The 18,386-nt window shown below is 42.6% G+C and overlaps 1 protein-coding gene across 3 annotated transcripts in view; it reads right to left on the bottom strand.

Annotated features, from left to right (window-relative positions):
• The window catches only part of LOC110962824 (plexin-A1-like), a 348,857-nt gene that overhangs the window by 252,930 nt on the left and 77,541 nt on the right, over positions 1-18,386 (bottom strand). For all 3 annotated transcript variants that reach the window (XM_051949646.1, XM_051949645.1, XM_051949647.1), the window contains one exon: positions 10,638-10,820. In XM_051949646.1, coding sequence (XP_051805606.1) covers positions 10,638-10,820 — 183 coding nt within the window. The remainder of the gene's footprint in view (positions 1-10,637; positions 10,821-18,386) is intronic.

The following is an 18,386-nucleotide window of genomic DNA, read 5'->3' as shown; positions in this document are numbered from 1 at the left end:
GGAAGAGAGAGCAGTTGGGGAAGAGAGAGGGCTGTTGTAGACAGGAAAACTACAAGGCCCGAAGACAAGGAGTGCACAGAAGTAGTGGAGAGAATAGGATGATAATTCACTCAAACACTAGCACCGCTTACAGCAGTAATATTATCTCTGCAAGATTTACACACTAGTCCTCCCTCAACAGGCTCTTACAACAGCTCCACACACATGTATCTATACACAATAGCACACACTAGCATAAAAACTTCTATCTACTGACACTTGAGAATTACAATATACTGTTTAATACACATTATGGAAACAAGAACAAACTCCAACAGTGTGAATGTTAAACTACTGTTTTAGAAACTCTGAAATCACTCTTCGAGTATGAGCATATTGTGTGTGTGTGTGTATGTTTAAGCCTAGTAAGACTCAAGGGAGAAGCTATGTCTAAGTATGAATGATACCTCTAACACACACACATACAGACACACACACACACACACACATACACAAGGCTTCAGAAAGCCTAATAGGACATTATTCCTCTAACTTCTAGGTAATGGGATAAAGATGGAATTAGAGTGTTCAGGTGTTGTGCTCATCTGCTCATTATGAGTTTGCATTGGAGAGAAGAGAAACTATAATCCGCACACACTCACACACAAACAGGTAAGCAGACAGCAGCCCGACACGAAGATTATCAATCATCTCTACCAGCCTGGTGTTTTTGCCATTTAACCAGCCTGAGCAGCCGATGCGCTGCTTCAATCATCGTCTGCCAGTCTAAATGCTAGCACTAATTAGCATTCACATGCTAAATTACCTCCCATCCCATGTTTCCTGATTAGGCTTAATCATTCTGACAGCTAGTTTTACTGCTAAGCTTGCAGAGCCAATACATCCACGGCCATCTCAAACTCTAGGAAGGGTTCCAAGGCACTCTCGTTCACTGGATTCTGGGACATGAGGAGAGGATAACGACATCCTGTCTGGTATACTGCTTAGAAAAGTAGCTCCCAACCTGGAGCTCAGGGCTTTCCCAGTGGGTCATAAGTCAGACTTGAGTCGGTGTTAATATACTGCTTTACAAGAGAATGTTCTGCATCCCAAGTAAAATTGTGCAGGACTGTAACCAACTCACAGACATCGGAAATGTAACAAGATGTAACAAATAGATGCTTTTTCTTTCCAGAAAGTGGATTCTGGAGCTAGATTGTTGATATTTAGTTAGTTAACACATTTAGCATGTGGCAGACTTACCATGTTGCTTGTTCCCACTGCCCCCTATTCCCCCCATCTCCTCCTCTCTTTGCCCCTGCCCTCTGCACAAGCACAAATGTGGCAAGACATGCTGGAACAGAGCTGTGAGAATCGGTCCAAGCCACTTTGTTTCCCACATACGGAGCCAGGGCTGTGTACAATCACTGGGTTTCATTCACTGAATTTGACCAAAATGTACTGGATTAAAATTGCTTTGTCTACCTTTACGAGTGGACATGCGCAAAAGATTTTGAAACACGAGTTAAACCCGAGACAAAAATACAAACACAGCATGCAAATGATCTTCTCTGACCATGAGAAAAATCTGGGCAAACATTTTGAAGCAGTTCAAATGGTTCGAAATTCTCGAGCACAGTCATTCCACACCTCAGTCAGGTGTGCTTCTAAAGAACAAGAATCACAGAGTGTGGCCAGACACTCATTTGACCAGTGACTATAAAAGGCCACCTTAAAATGAAGCTTCATTCAAATGACATGATGCCACAGGTGACCATAGAATGGGCTGTTGGCTGGATGCTGCATATCAGACAGGACAGTAGGCAGGTACTTCAGTCACCACAACTCCACCATCTGTCGACTAACAAACTATTTTAGATAGCTCTGGATTGGTGTATCCGACAGCGTGATTCTGTCCCCAGAAATGTCCACCAACTTCACCAAGTCATTCAGGAAGAGTGGAACAACCTTCCACAAGGCTAGGGTTAGGGTTGATTTCTGGCCAATGACCCCACTCTGTCTGCCCATTATTGTTTCCAATACAGTGCATACTTGGTTGTTTCACGTGTCCCATTCTGTTTTAAAGATGTAGTGGAGTAGAAGTATAAAGAAGAGCAAGGTCCCTCAAAAGTGTTCTTAAGTACAGCACCTGTAAAGAGATGGACTCTCAACTATCATGAAAGGTTGCAAGCAGACATCAAATCACTTAAAGTTGCAATCCACTCAATGCAGTATCCTCTCTTAAATACAGATTAGGAAGTGGTGTGCTCTCAGATACACTGCTTAATAGATAGTTGGCAGATCATGACTCAGTTCACACAATTTAATGCTTATTTATTATCTTGCTAAAGGGTTGATACCATTTAGGCGGTGGGATGTGGTTAGACGGAAGTAGAGGATGGGTGTGACGGCCCCATCCGGCTGCCAGTGTGGTGGTACTAATATGTGCTTTTTCTTTAAGGAGCTGACAGCAGGAGGCGACCGAGGATGGCTTGGGGTATTGCTTGACTTCCGGTTCTCGGGGATAAAAGCTGGCTTCCGCTGTTGATCTGGGGTTCGCTTTGGCACGCGCATTGGGGCGCGCACCGGAGCTGACTCCTGTCTGGCGCTAGGGCTGTCTCGGGACTCTCTCCCTCCTTACACTGATTCTGTGGTTGTTGGGGCACAGCCCATGTGGCTGGGCTGTCGTTGCCATCTGCTTGCTTTTACTTATAAATAAACGCTCTGATTTTGGGCTTTAAAACATTCTCCCTGGTTGTTTCACTGCATCGTTTATGGCCTTTGGAGCCGGGGTCGTAACAAGGGGGCTCGTACGATAACATGAGCTCGGAGCTCGTCCGGTAACATGGGGGCTCGTCCGATAAACATGAGCTCGGAGCTCGGCCAGTAATATCGGGGCTCGTTCATTGCCGGGAGCGTTTTTCGCATGGTTTGGGTAGATGATATCTCCTAGACGTGTTGATCTAGTGACCTACTTTTGGGGAGCGCTTGAGTAGCAAACGTTCTCAGGTGTGTGGTGTGCAATCAGTGGAGCGGTTTGGTAATTTTGGTCAGGAAATACAGGTGATTAGAGTGGCCGTTTTTGTATCTAGTGCAGTGGGTGCTGGGTGGATTTGCATCCGTGTCTCGTGTTAGGCGGAGAGGTGTCGCCGCTTTCGGCTTCACCTGTCTATTGTTTTGGTAGTGCCGTGGGGAGCGGTTGGCATTCATTGCGCAAGCAATGTTCTCAGGGGGCTTTAGAACGTTTCCATCAATCACTGAAGTCTCTCCTGCGCGCCTATTGTACAGAGTTGGGTGGAGACTGGGAGGAAGGTTTGCCTTGGTTAATGTTGGGAGCTAGAGAAGTCACTCAGGAAAGCATAGGATTTAGTCCAAATGAGTTGGTGTTTGCGCATACAGTGAAAGGTCCGTTGGCAGCTGTAGCAGAGGATTTTAAACAGTTATAGCCACCTAAGAGTCTTGTGGATTATGTTAATGGTTTTAGGAGATGCCTTTATGTAGCGAGGGAGCTGGTTAAGGAAAAAGTGACTGCAGCACAAGAAAAAATGAAAAGATTGTTTGATAGACTCGCGGAGGTGCGGTCGTTTTTGCCTGGTGATCAGGTTTTGGCGTTATGTCCGGTTGTAATTTCTCCCTTTCAGGCAAAATTTGCTGGTCCATATACAGTTCTGGAACAAACAGCTGATTAAAATTACTTGGTTTCGATGCCTGAGCGACGGAAGAAAACACAGGTGTGTCATGGGAATTTACTGAAACCGTATTATGCGCGGGATGTTGACGCTGTGCAGGCGGACTCCGGCGGGGCAGGTGCTGCTTGTACAGTAGTGACTGTGACTGACAGCTTCAGCACCGGGGACAGCGCCGCGTCATCAGAGGGAGATGACAGTGACCCTGGTACATTGGACAGCGCATTGACACAGGGGCGTCTTAAAAACTCAGACATTGTGTAAATTGGATGCATTGTTTGCTCATTTATCTAAGGACCGCGCTAAACAGTTAGCTGATGTCATGGTTCTGTGATTTTTGTCTGTTTTCACCTTCTTGCTCTTCTCTCCCTTAAATATAGCTCTGTGTGCAGCAGTTGCTGGGTTGGAAAGTGGTTGGAGAAGGCGTGGCTGTGTGATCTCATGGCCAGGCTGCACTGTTGGTTTAGGAGGGTGTTTCAAAACATATACACACATGGCCGGTAACATGGTGGCGGGGTAAAGTGGACACTGGTAAAGCAGCGCAGGGTTCCAGTGGGAACCTACTTTTTTATGGGTGGGGGTGTGACGGCCCCATCCGGCTGCCAGTGTGGTGGTACTAATATTTGCTTTTTCTTTAAGGAGCTGACAGCAGGAGGCGACCGAGGACGGCTTGGGGTCCTGCTTGACTTCCGGTTCTCGGGGATAAAAGCTGGCTTCCGCTGTTGAGCTGGGGTTCGCTTTGGCACGCGCATTGGGGCGCGCACCGGAGCTGACTCCTGGGAGAGAGCTGGGCTGTCTGGCGCTGGGGCTGTCTCGGGACTCTCTCCCTCCTTACACTGAATCTGTGGTTGTTGGGGCGCAGCCCATGTGGCTGGGCTGTCGTTGCCATCTGCTTGCTTTTACTTATAAATAAACGCTCTGATTTTGGGCTTTAAAATGTTCTCCCTGGTTGTTTCACTGTATCGTTTACAGCCTTTGGAGCCGGGGTCGTAACAATGGGGAAATGTACAGTATGTCACTGCTGCTACACTGAATGAGAGGAGAACACGTGGAGTGCTTTGTCAAAGAGTGAATTAGATCATCTCTGACTGGGAAGGATGTACAACCAGAGGAGCAGGGCAGGTGAACTTCTGGTCCACCTCACCTGCTCTGAGATGCCCCGAAGTCTAACCAGTCTCACTTGTCTGCCTGTCTGAAGGCACTGAAGTGCCAGTGTTATGTCAATCAGTCGGTTGGCACAGCTACCTCAGTAGCACTGTACTCCAATCAGTCCTGTCACTCAGGCCATCTTCCAAGATAGAAAGGAAAACGAAAAGTAATTGGATTTGCTGCTAGCAGGGAAATGATGAAATGACATGAAACCATAGCCCCTTCACCCACCACACGCACAGACACATTCGCACACCTTTGCACCGCTGTGAGTAAACCTCCCTCTCTCCACCTCTCTCTCTCTCCAGCTGTCTTGGTTGCCTGTTTTTGTTTCTGAAATCTGGAAATACTTCAGGCTGTTGAGAGTTTCTTTTCATCTCTCCTGATGCGGCGAGAGCACCTTGTTCTCCCAGGTAGACAAAAAGAGGAGACGAAATGAGGGGAATGAAAGGATTTCCAGGTTTTTATTGAGATCTGAAGAGGGTTTTTAAGGATGTTTCTGGCAAACGGCACAGAAGGCAGCCTATGGTACAATTTCATGCTGTTAAAAACTCAGTACCCCTCCTACACCTTGTCTCCCCACACAGTGATGCACTGTGGTGTTTAAAAGAAAAATGTAATCATGTGTGACTTTGAAGTACTGAGCAAAGAACAACAGTATACTGTGCATACACTGCATGCTGCTGCTGGCTGGCAGACATGAGACATAAATAGGAGAGAGGCAGGCTATTCTTTCGTCATAGCGTCTGAAAAGGCTGCATCAAACTACTCCCTACACTCAAAACCAACATCCTACTGTACATCCTGTATACTCTATCCTACTGTACAAGTTTTATTTTATATTAGACGCTCTGTATCTCTGTGTATCTTGCATTCTAGTGTGTCCTTCATTATATGACAGCATCATCTCAATCATATAACTTGTGTCCTTCATTAAGCACCATTCAACAATTATCGGTGTCTTCAAGTGGGGCCACGACAATCATATTAACATGTTAATGTTAAGAATGATGTTTATGATTTCTGTTGCCACCAGTTATTACTTCTGCTCCCTGCTCATAAGCATGATCCTAAAATAGCAAGAGGAAAAAAAGAAAATCGCTCACAATGGTCACATGAAAAAGGGATTCTTCTATCTGAGAAGAGACACAAAAAGAATTTATAAGCAATAAAACACATTGTTGCTCTACTCACTATAATCCGGGGTTTTGCTTTAATTGATCTAGTGTGAGCCTAATGTTACCAAACTTTATATGTATGCTGTACTTAAGACAGGAACTAATTTTACGAACAAAAAAAGAGAAAAAATACAAAGTAAACAAAATCAGAGTGTTCAGTTCAGCTTTTAGCATTTTTCCTCAACTTTCCGTAACATCTGATCTCATCTCACTTAGCAGAGACGATTAAAAGCTTTCAAAGATGCTACTCTAGCAGGCGGAGCTGGAGTTATGATTTTGCTGTCATTCAGTGCTTGCAGACTAGTTTATTCTTGAGCTACTGTGACACTCTGTATTATTTTATCATTTTTAGCAGTGTCACCACTGGCTGCTTTTCAGTATAAATTAGATTCTTCATAAAGCACAGTTTTAGTATCGTGTTTTTCTGATGTCAAACATGCAACCTCATAAAATCCGTTTAAAAGGAGCATAATGTTTGCATATGTAACAGTGTGAAATACCACACACATAAAACTACCTCTATAATATTGTGTAGATTCTCCTTGTACTGCCTATAAAGCTCTGATGTGTTGGACTATGGATATGGGACCTCAGGAGAAGTCCTGGGATGTCTGAGTTTGGTGGCAGAATTAATACCTTGCGCTCTGCTTTTCAGAGCTGTATCTGAGCAGATTTTGCAGTGTGACATGTCAAAACACCCATATAAAGGGTCATTCCAGATTTGGGGTACATTTGGGCCTCAGCATTTTTGAAAAAAATAAACCTTTTCTTTTAAAATTTGAGCTACATGTATATCAAAAATAGGTAATAAGCTACCGAAGGCTTGATTGGCTGAAGTTCCACATCAATGGTACCATATTTGTTCCATGTTTTATTTGTTGTTTGCTAACCCTACTCTAATCACAGTAACAGGGTTGCTAATCCATGCTAATGTTCGCTTTTTCTAAGCAGAAACAGCTAGCTATTTAGCGACAAAGAGGACAAACTTACTGATGCAAAATAAGAAAAAAGTAAAAAGAATTTGTCTTATCCCGATAATATGCAGAACAGGGTTGGTTGAGGTAGAGTGAGACATTCAATCAAGGCAAAACTAGTCCTTTGGAAAACTGTTTGATGATGTTAATTCCAGCGTATCATGTTATTCACTGCTTTCTTCTTCTACCAGCTAAAAAGGTTATGCTAACGGGGCTGTTGTGGGACGCACATTCCATGTATCATATTTATTATTTAAAATATTATGTTGATTAAAAAAAAATGTTCCCACAATTACAAAAGATGTCAACGAAAAAGATAATATCAAAAACGGGAGGTTTGGGTTTCATCTTAACTGTTTCATTTGAGATTCAATTTGGTCATCAGTGTGTGGGACAAGAGAAAAATGGCATTTTAGGAGAAACTCCAGACTTATTTGGTATTTTTAAAAATATTTTCAAACATTCTTTTCTCCTATTTTTTTTAGTATATTTGCACAATAATTGCAGGTTTTAGTATTTTGTACATGGATTATTTGAAATTTGATGGGTGGGACGTAAAATGTCCTCCAAATTGTGGAATTGTAACAAGATGATCACTTGGAACTTAAAGCTGCTTCTAACATTTTTTTTCCAAATGAATCTCCAGTTTAATGAATTAGTCACACAGTTATTCATATTCAAGATCCACATCCAACTGTATGTCCTTCACTCCAAGTCCTGCATCCGTCTTCACACAGGAAGGACTACACTGTATATAATATCCTAGTCTATCCTGTTCAATATGTGTGCAGTGACAGTATTTTGTCATTGTCTGTTTTTTTCAGTGCAACAGTGACCATATTGTAATGACTGCCATTAAATCATACAGTGACCCTTTACTTTGACATTAATCAGTTGTCCTCCGCCATCAAAAGAATTCATCAGTAGTGTTCTATTTTCATATAGCTCAAATGCAAAAGCGTCTGTTGACAAGGTCAACTAATTAAGCAGTCTTAGTGTTTATATGCACAGTTATTTAGGCAACAACAGTGGAGATGTTAGGTGGGTAATTTGCACGTGCATGCCATGTGCTTAGTCAGTCATTGCATTGTGATTAGTCATAATGATGTAAAACAGCACAAATAAACCCTACGTCACAACTCTCTCTCTCACACACACACACACACAAACACAAAGACACTAACACTCATCCAATGGACTGCCCAGATTTATAAGATCTGCACTAGTGATTATATATTCATGGATCAATCAATACAGAGAGTCTAGCAGCCGAGACATGTCCACGCAGACAAACACACATTTAGCAACAGTCACATTGTAGGAATCCTAATGAGTATGAGAGCCTGTGTGTGCAGACATCAATACACTGCAGCTTTACATTTCATTAGGCCAAGGAGCACAGTTTAACTTCCAATGAATAGCAATAAAACCACACAGCCTGTAACCATCTCTCTCCATCTGCTTCAGCCTCACTTTCTTCGCCTGCTTCTTTCTAATCCCAACTCTACTCCCCTCTTACTCCCTCCAAATTTTATTTTGTACAAATCAAGTTCAGCCATTTAACAGTTGTTCTGCAATTTATTTGAAAAGACCTCTTCCACAGCTAAAACTAATCACCTCCAGTGTCAGAGGAAAGACTTAGCAGGCAGCAGAAAATGGAAACGCTTTATAAGCTGGCTATAGCTTGAATTACTGTTTATTTATTGTAATTGTCATCCTGTCGTGCCATTTCCTCGCTCACACAGACGACTGCATCTTACTGCAGCATCTGCATTGATCTGTGCGACGACGCTGGCAGACTCCACCTCCATATTCACCTTCCTCCCTCCATCACTGAGCACAGGAAGACACAGCCAGCTGAGGGGAAATGGGATTCCGATCAGCGGGATATCATCCAGGATCTGCTGACCCCCACACTCTCAACATACACACAAATCATCTGTCTGCACACACAACCACAGACACAGAGCAGGGGTCAGACACAAGGACTAGTGGGCTAGGTTTCAGTCGACTTGGCAAAACTCGAGTGGCAGGAAGCTGTGTAAGAGGGTCTGCATGTGTGTGTGCATACTACCACAGACTGTAGAAAAGCAGTTGACAGCATCACTGCACTAGCGCTTCTCCAGGCTGCAGAACTGCTGTAGCAGCTGAATATTTAAGTCATTTAACTGAGTTTAATGGAAGGTAAAAGAGAGTAAGATGTAAACACGGCAACTTCACAAAGACATAACTATGTGAAAGAAAAGACATCAGTACCTACAAAATGATAGTTTGTTTGAAAGCACTCTGAGAAAATCTCTAGGGAACATCCTCTAAAAGTTTTCAAAGTTAAATGCGGCAGATAGTGAAATGTGGATGTAACATTTTTTTCTTTATTTATTTTGTGTTATGTATTCATTCAATTATTTTTATCCTCTGGTGACTGTTTTATTCAGTCTCAAGAGTATTGGTGACACAGATGCACTCTTATGGAGGTGTCCTGCTGAGGAAACTGGTGGAGAGAAAAAAAAAAAAAAAGAAAAACCTCAGAGACGGCTCAGTCGGATCTCGGATGAAGGAGCAGCTGATTGGCACACACGCCATGCAGTCTACTCAACACGGGGAGCTGAGGAGCGCACACATATTGTAAACCCACAGGCACACACACAAAGGGGCTGCGTGCTGTGTGTATGCTGAACATAATGGGGAAATTACTGCTTGCCTGTGATTGAGGACAGATTCTGAGGCGTCCAATGCAGCACGCAAACAAACACAGACCTACACACGCAAAAAACACAGGGTTTTCTCACTTTAGGTAATCAGGAGACGCTTAAAAAAAAATCATCCTGCACCCACCTTATAGCCACTCAGACACACTCACCGGCTTTTTGCAGTCCTGTGACTAGACCACAAAACAACACTCGGCAAGATAAAATCCACACAGCTCCAGTTTGTCTAGCTGCATGAGCTCCACTCCACACAAGACACACACACCTCGGTCTGCAGGAGAAAACTCGCATCTCTCCAGAGCTTCAGCCGACCTTTTTTCCAAGTATATACGTGTCTGATTTGCTATGTTTCACAAGCATTCGATGACAACGGCAAAGCAGTGAAAAGCCAATTGCAAGACAAAACAATGCCATTAAAGGTACACACACACACACACACACACACACACACACACACACACACACAGTATATATACGCACATTCAAAGCTGATATCTGCAATGAGTTCTGATGACAAAACCATTTGTCAGTGATGCCAAAACCAATGACCATTGAAAATACATCATAAAATGACACAAAATTGCTTCAAAGTGAAAATGGTTTTCTGCAGAGCATGAAGCACACACGCACACACACACACACACACACACATTTTGTACTCTTGCAGAAGCATTTGAATCCCCATTTCAGTCATATTTTATTAGTCTGCTGTCAGCTATCATCAAAACAACACAACTGTCAGGTGAAATTTTTGCATCTGCAAAGCAGCATTATCTCTTTACTTTTTTCATGGTTTTATAGTGTGGGATTTAAAAATGAGTTTCTGATCCAAATGAGAGTGAATGATTATTGAATTTTGCCTGCTGTAGGAGTCTGCAGTCCTTCACTCTAAATTAACACATCTATGAGTCATCAAAATGGGAGTTGCGAGGTTTTCACACCGCAAAACTCCAGGATTCCTACCTTCCTCATGCGCCCGCTGCGAGTGCCAGTGAACGCAACAGTGTGTCCCCGGTAGTCGTAGGCCGCCACAGATGTCATGCCGTCGTCCTTGTCTACGTAAAGCAGGATGCCCTCGATGGCGCTGGTGCCCCCTAGAGGTTGGTTGAAGTCCTGGCCGCAGAAGTTATCGTCTATCTGCAACGGCTGTGGTGTGGGGGGGACAGAAGGAGAGAAAGCCATTAACTCAACCATTAACACATTCTAAATCCCCTTTCTCGTTAAACTAACATTAATTCTTAAAGAAGGGGGAGGCTTTCAATCTCCCCAGCACTTAGCAGACATTTTATGGTGCTGGAGTGAAGCCAAGCCACTGCAGATTTAGTGAGAAATGGAATGAAATTATTAGATGTCACCAGGAAATTTTCCTTCAGTTTTTTCAAGTTGGTTTCGTTTTGAGGATTTTTCTTTTTTTTTTTTTGAAACTGACAGACGAGCGCTGACAGTGGCATTTGTATTTCATTAGGGACAAAACCCAAAATCGTACCGCAGTTGAGGCTTCTGTGATTGGTGTGTTCCCCTCCATTAAAGCCTTTGATTATTTCATAGTACATGATGTCAAACCAAGCCATTAAGTATCTTAGCCCGGTCTGAATGGATGAACAGTTGTTGGCTAATGTTTGAAATATTGATTTCTTACTGCTTTGGCAATGTAGTTTCTAATAAGAGACAAGCCAATACAACGTGTAACTCAAATGGAGCTGGGCAGTGGATGAACACATAAGCAGGACACTGGTGGAGAGATAATACGGCAAGAAAATTATAGGTCAGATTAGCATATCATAATCAAAGCGTCTGCTATATAGGCTCATCGCCACGGTAATATGTTGATATGTCACGGCTGATTCATGAACATACTGCATGTGTGTGCGGGAGCGCGTGTAATAGGCATGTCATTAAAAGCATGTGATAGCTATGTACGCATCAGGAGATTCCCCTGACTCTGACATGTGTGACATCAACAGCATCTGCATTACCATGGTAACCTCACATACATGAGACACGCATGATTTCAGGTCCACACATATCTGATAGGAGACTAAACATGCGCATTCATACATACAAAAACACACACACATAGTGCCAGGCACACACTGGGGAATTCACAGAGTATGTACACATATCTAACTAATAAAGGAAAGAATCTCTGGCTGTGTGTGTGTCTGTCTTCTTTTCTTAACCTTCCATCCAGTCTACTTCACACTTGGCTGGTGTATTGTCAGGGACCTAAAATAGCAAAGTGTCAAAACTGGAGATGTTGGAAGAGCTGTTTTGGGGTCTTTCCTCAGCTAGTTGTTCTCTGGTACACTTTTACAGCATCCTCTGTGGGCCTGTGGATTTATACTATCGCTCAAAAGTTTCACCCAGACAATTTCATGTTTTCCATGGAAACTCACACTTTTATTCATGTGCTAACATAATTGCACAAGGGTTTTCCAATCATCAATTAGCCTTTCAACACCATTAGCTAACACAATGTAGCATTAGAACACAGCAGTGATGGTTGCTGGAAATGTTCCTCTGTACCCCTGTGTAGATATTCCATTAAAAATCTGGCGTTTCTTCATTGACAAAAAATGCTTTCCTTTCAAAATGAAGGACATTTCTAAGTGACCCCAAACTTTTGAACATTAGTGTATGTGGAGACTAAGCCACGAAGCAAAGTCCTTTCAGTGAAATGTACGATGCCATGCGAAGATGCCATATTCTGATGGTGGGCACTGCACTACTTTCCATTAACTTTAGCACTAAATTCAAAAGAAGAGTCATATTTCTACTCAGTTTTACACCCCCCCCCGTCAAAAGGTTTGAGACATTTTCTCATTCAAATTAATTAGAACCCGTCTCAAAACGTTTGACAGGGGGTGTACCTGCAATATAAAGTCCTGCACCTTTATGGAAACAGCACAATAATGGATAGAAGGAAAGAGAACTGAAAAAAAATGTCATAAAAAGAATTAAAGAATTAAACCGGATTTTCTACTGGAAGAAAAAATGGTGACTACACATGTTATAGGTATTTTACTGCTGGCGCTTTTAATTTGTTTCCAATCTTCTCTTTGTATACACAGCCTGCAGTTCAGCTTAGAGTCCTATAAGTTTTATCACATGACAACAAATTACAGCCGAGTCCAATAAGAGCTTCACAGCTGCATTGAGCAGCACAGATTTTTATCTTTTGAACATAATCTTGCTACTACAATGGTATACTTTTGGGTATATTTAGATCTGACTATTCTTTCCATTTTATGTTTTCTGGCTCTGATCCCCACGGTTTGAAGTTTGGGGATGTAATGAATGTAACCATCTGTTGTTGTATCAGTATTGTGTATGAGCTGAGGGCACTAACTCTTCAGTCACACACTTTGCATACACCATTATCTATTTGCTGAGTCTGATTCTATTGCATTTTGTTTGTATCGTCACACAAAATTTACTACTTTGTGGCTAAAAAGTGTAAAGAATTACTGACTTTTTTCCCCCACTTTGTGCATTCCACTGCACTACTTTTATATGTAAACTGAAAATGCACCTAAAACACATAAAACAGTGGCACACAGTTGCGAAAAGAAAAGAAATCCCCTTCACAGGACGACAAATGCATACAGCAACATATAGATACACGCACCCAGGGCAACAAAGCACACACACAAACACACACACGCACAATTAAGCCTCCCACACTACACAAATTAACATGCCAGCTTTCTCTTGTTCATTACAAGACGCATCGTCTCCATAGAGACTAATCAATCACCCCACCCCTCCAAAACAGCAAAGCTGTCAGGGAACGTGTGTGTTTGTGCATGAGTGAGTGAGGTTGAAAAAAGGTTGAGAAAATGCCTGTGGCGGACATTGTCTGCCTTCTACCAGACTTTCAAAGGCAGCCAGAAACACAGCAAAGTTTAACTTCAATGAACAAAGACAGAGTGACAAAGTGAGTGAGAGAGGGAGGGAGGGAAACACACACACACACACAAAGCTTTGGCTTTTGTATGATTTACATAAACATGTTCTCAATTTTGGAACTGTTTTGCGAGTAATTTGAGTGAAGGAAAAGAGCACAAAGGGGGGAAAAACAAGAGCAATGAAAGCAAAGGAAGGCAAGCGAGGTGATGCAGAGAAGATGGAGACAGATATGAAGCAGGAGAGAGGGAAATTAAAAGAGGGGAAGGCAAGAAAGGGGCAGAGAGAAAAAGACAGGCATGATAGGAAGGAAGAAGGAAAGGACAGAACATGGTCATGGCTCAGTGACAGTATGAACCCTGGCCTTGGGTCCCTGCCACACAGTTTCCTTCGTTTCCTCCGATAAAGACAGCAGAACCAGAGCTCCATTCATTTCTTTCACTCTTTCTATTTATTTTTTTTCCTTCCGTCCAACTTTCTCCTCTCCTTGCCTGTTCTCTTATCCCTTTATTTTTTTCTCTCTTGCTTTCAAAAAAAATTCTGTCATCCCTTTCTTTTTTTTTCTTTTAATGTTCACAGGGACTGGCCAGTTGGAAATCATGCCTATTTTCCGCTTTCACATTCCTACAGTACATTCTTCCCTTCCTTCTCTCCTTCTTCCCTTGAAGCGCATTATCAGGATTGCATCCATTTTCATGAAGGCTGAGATAAATAACCAAATGCTGCTCCCAAGGTCTCTCAAACAAACTAACAATAAACGACAAAAAAAAAAAAATTGACCTATGTGGCCTGAAGGGACAAATGTCTTGCTATTGAATATTAGCACATATCCGTATGAAAATCACAAGCTCCACCAAAACCAGGCCTGCTGCCCGCTGTTTGGAAGCCCAAACCGCAAAGTTTAAGGAACATGACGCCAGAGTAGGAACTGTTTATAATGGCCTGTTTTATGTGTTTAGCCTGGATGTATTTATGCTGGGCGGCTCATACTTGTAAACTAATCTGCATTCCCAGTGTCTGTCAAGCTCGCACACAGAGAAGTGAGATCGCCATCTTCCCAGCGCTGTTGTCGGCATGCTGAGGACGCTAATGGTTTGTTATGTTTAGCTTGACTTGCATCATTACCATAGAGTCAACAGCTCAGATTGAGGCACAGTGGAGCGTTCAGTCGACGTGTTTTCACTGCAGACAAATGTGGCCTCACACAGACCTGACATCTGCTAGCTGTTGTGTGCCTTGTAGACATGTAATTCCTACAGTCTGCCTACTTCATCATTCCTCTACAGCTATTCAGCGAGGAGATGTAGGCTTTTGTATGAAAGTGACACCAGAGTCTACTTATTAAAATAATAAGTCAAACCAAGAAATTCCTGACATGCATGTAATACTTGATTCTTCATTCATTCAGGCTACGGAGCAGATTAGGATTCCATTCATGCTACACTTCAAGAGTATTGGGTAGATCAAACAGCTGTCCAATCTCCATACAGCTGATTATATCTTCATAATGCACATGCAGGCTTTACTCCTCCTGACTGTAAACACACAGGTAAGCGGCCTGTGGAGACAGCAGCTTATAGGGTCTGGACCCTGTGACAAGGGAGCTCAAGTTACAGCGACACTGGCTCTTATTGCTTGAGACACAGAAAAAGGTGCCACCTGCAATTTCGACTGATAGAATCAAAGAAACGGCACAAAAAGCTGTTGTCACATTCATCTGATCCTTTATCGCAGAAAAAGCTGAAAAATGAATTTTTACAGTCAGGACTTCTTTGAGTGTGAGCCACTCAGGATCTCTGTCAAATCCATCCCTGAACTATACACCGCTTAATCCTCATTAGGGTCGTTGGGGGCTGGAGTCTATCCCAGCTGGCTCAAGGCAGGAGACACCCTGGACAGGTCACCAGTCTATCACAGGGCTACATAGAGAGACAAACAAACACATTCACGGACAATTTAGAGTTACCAATTAACTTCAGCATGCTTTTTGACTGCGGGAGGCAGCCAGAGAACCTACACATGCACAAGAAGAACATACAAACTCCATGCAGAAAGATCTTGGGAAGGTCGGGACGTGAACTGAGGATCTTCTAGCTTCAAGGTGAAAGTGCTAACCACCAAGCAAGCTCTCTCAAATCCTTCCATTCAAGATAGTTTTGTGCTTTGGTTGGCATTCAGATCTGGCTTTGCCCTCATCATGCAGACCTTTGTTGTGTGGATCTCAATGGTTAAACAAATAAGTCATATTGCTTTGTGTCATGATGGCAGTTACAAGACAGAGTACCTGTTTTTGGTCATCATCGTCGTCTCTGTAACTGAAAGATTTCCAAACAGCTTAATAGAGCTGACTTTCGCATTGCAACGAGAAGATCTTCAGTTTCCCGCCTTCCCGAGATCTTTCTACATGGAGTTTGCATGTTCTCTCTGTGCATTTGTGGGTTTTCTCTTGGTACTCTGGCTTCCTCCCACAGTCCAAAAATATGCTGAGGTTAATTGGTAACTCTAAATTGTCCATAGGTGTGAATGTGAGAGTGCTTGTTTGTCTCTATATTTAGTTCTGTGATAGACTGGTGACCTGTCCAGGGTGTCCCCTGCCTTCACTCTAAGTCAGTTGGGATAGACTCCAGCAGCCCCACAACCCTAATGAGGATTAAACGGTGTTTAGACGATGGATGACTGGATGGATGACAAGCGCTGTGGGGTTATGGCCAAAATAATAATCACCATTAGTCTAACCAGCATTGACATCATGATTATCCCATTTATCACAACTATCCATTGATTTAAAAAAAAAAATATATATATATAGTCACATTTAAATAAATAGCTTTCACTTCCATGTGCTTCAACATTCCTGCTAATGTATAAATCTATATTACGGGCTAAAATAAGGTTTTTCTTTACCTGACCTCAGAGCATCTACTTGACACAAAATATGCGTGAACTCAAAATGTCTGAGCATCCGCTTATTTATAGACACTATCATCTATTTGTTGCCTCACAAGCAGCCTGCAGGAGAATGAATGAAGTGTTGCAGCTCTATGTACACATAAGCCTCTAGTCTCCACTCAGTTACTGGGGTGATCTGTCTGATCAACTCAGACACGTACTCAGTTCATCTTTGTGTTTGTGTGAGTTAACAATACTACTTACGTAGCCAACAACTACACATAAACTGTTCATTTTAGCAGCTATAACCTCCACGGGTACACAAATTCTGTTGGTCAGTTACCAAACACCTCAGCTGCATTACTGCCACTATAAAATTACATTTATCACTAAGCCCACATGTGTGTTTAGGGTGACCTTCAGAACAGGGTCAAAAGTTAGACATCTGCTCCAGATCAGCTCTGAGGAAAACGTCATTGTGTCTGAGGCACCTCGACCTCGATCTCACCTCAATGGAAATCCAGACTGAATCACTGTCATTATTACAATGTGACTGCTGAGATTCCATAATGGCACTTTTATAATGCTTTCATTTGAGAAACAAACTTTTGCCTATTTGATAAAAGAAGGAGGTTTTTTTTTTAATTTACATAGTCCTAAAATAAATAAATAAACAGTTTGATTTGACAAAGCAACTTTCCTTGAATATTTAAACTCTGTGCTGCTGACACATTTTATTTAAAAGCAATAAATTATTGATATTCAATACCTAGATATACTCTTAAAATGGCTTTGATTAGCTGCTGGCTATTTGTCATATTTTGCTCAGGACAGTCTAGATACCCCATCATAAAAACCTAATGTTCATCTTATCAGACCTTGATTTTAGCACTAGAATAAATCACACTGCAATCACCAGCGGCATGACTCAGGTAATTTTTCAAATAGCCATTTCCTGCGTTCGCTTAGTGCCACTGAGATTTCACTTCCATTTGCACACCAAGAACATTACTGTCTTTCATAGTTTTAGTGGATTTTTCAGGTTAAACTTCTAATTTAGTATCATCACCTGGATGATTATCCAGCATTAATGTAAATCAGAGTAATAATCCTTTACTCTGTGCCCAACATAAGGTGACCTGCTGTAGTCTTTTATTAGTGCTTTTATAGGCCCTGTGTAGCTTGTCCCTGTTGGCCTGCTGGACCTCTGACCACACTATTATTATTACCAGCTATAGCTCTTACTCGGGACACTGTACATAGCATTATTACACACACACACACCTTTGTTCTATTTCCAGGGGGTTAGACAAGGACAGAGTCCCCTGTGTTGTCCTTACCAAAGACCTCTGCTGTACACAGGCACAGACTGGCCCCTGGCTACACGCGCGCACACACACAAACACACACACACACACACACACACTCATATACGTAGACCTCTGCCAAAGTCTTGCTGGGTGAATGATGATGGGGAAAAGAGTAGGGCAAGTGAGATGAGTGGAAATAGAAGATGGGGAGAGAAAAAAAAACAGGGGGAGAAGAGGGGAGATACGGTGGAGAGACATGGGGGAAAGCTCAGGGGTCAACAGTGCTCCTGTCGCCACTAATGAGCCTCAAGCCGGGAAGAGAGAAAGAGGGAGAGAGAGAGAGAGAGAGAGAGTCTGTATTGAGCCCTATGAATTGCCCATTAACCATGGAAGCATTAAAGCAGTAGTGGCCAAACTGTGGTTTCAAACTATGTAGCATTGGGAAGAGGCTGTTAGCAGCATTACCGCAGTTACAGTGCATCATCCACCACCCAACCACACATACGCTCTGTCTCTCTCATACACACACACATCCATTGTAAACTATTTCTGTCCTTTCTGCTGGTCCTTTCTCTATTTTTGCTTCTAATTTAGACTGCGGGATCTG

Source organism: Acanthochromis polyacanthus, chromosome 6 (genome assembly GCF_021347895.1).
Source record: "Acanthochromis polyacanthus isolate Apoly-LR-REF ecotype Palm Island chromosome 6, KAUST_Apoly_ChrSc, whole genome shotgun sequence".
NCBI classification, from domain to species: domain Eukaryota; kingdom Metazoa; phylum Chordata; class Actinopteri; family Pomacentridae; genus Acanthochromis; species Acanthochromis polyacanthus.
Note: the sequence above shows the minus strand (reverse complement) of the source record. Positions and strands in the feature narration are given on the sequence as shown.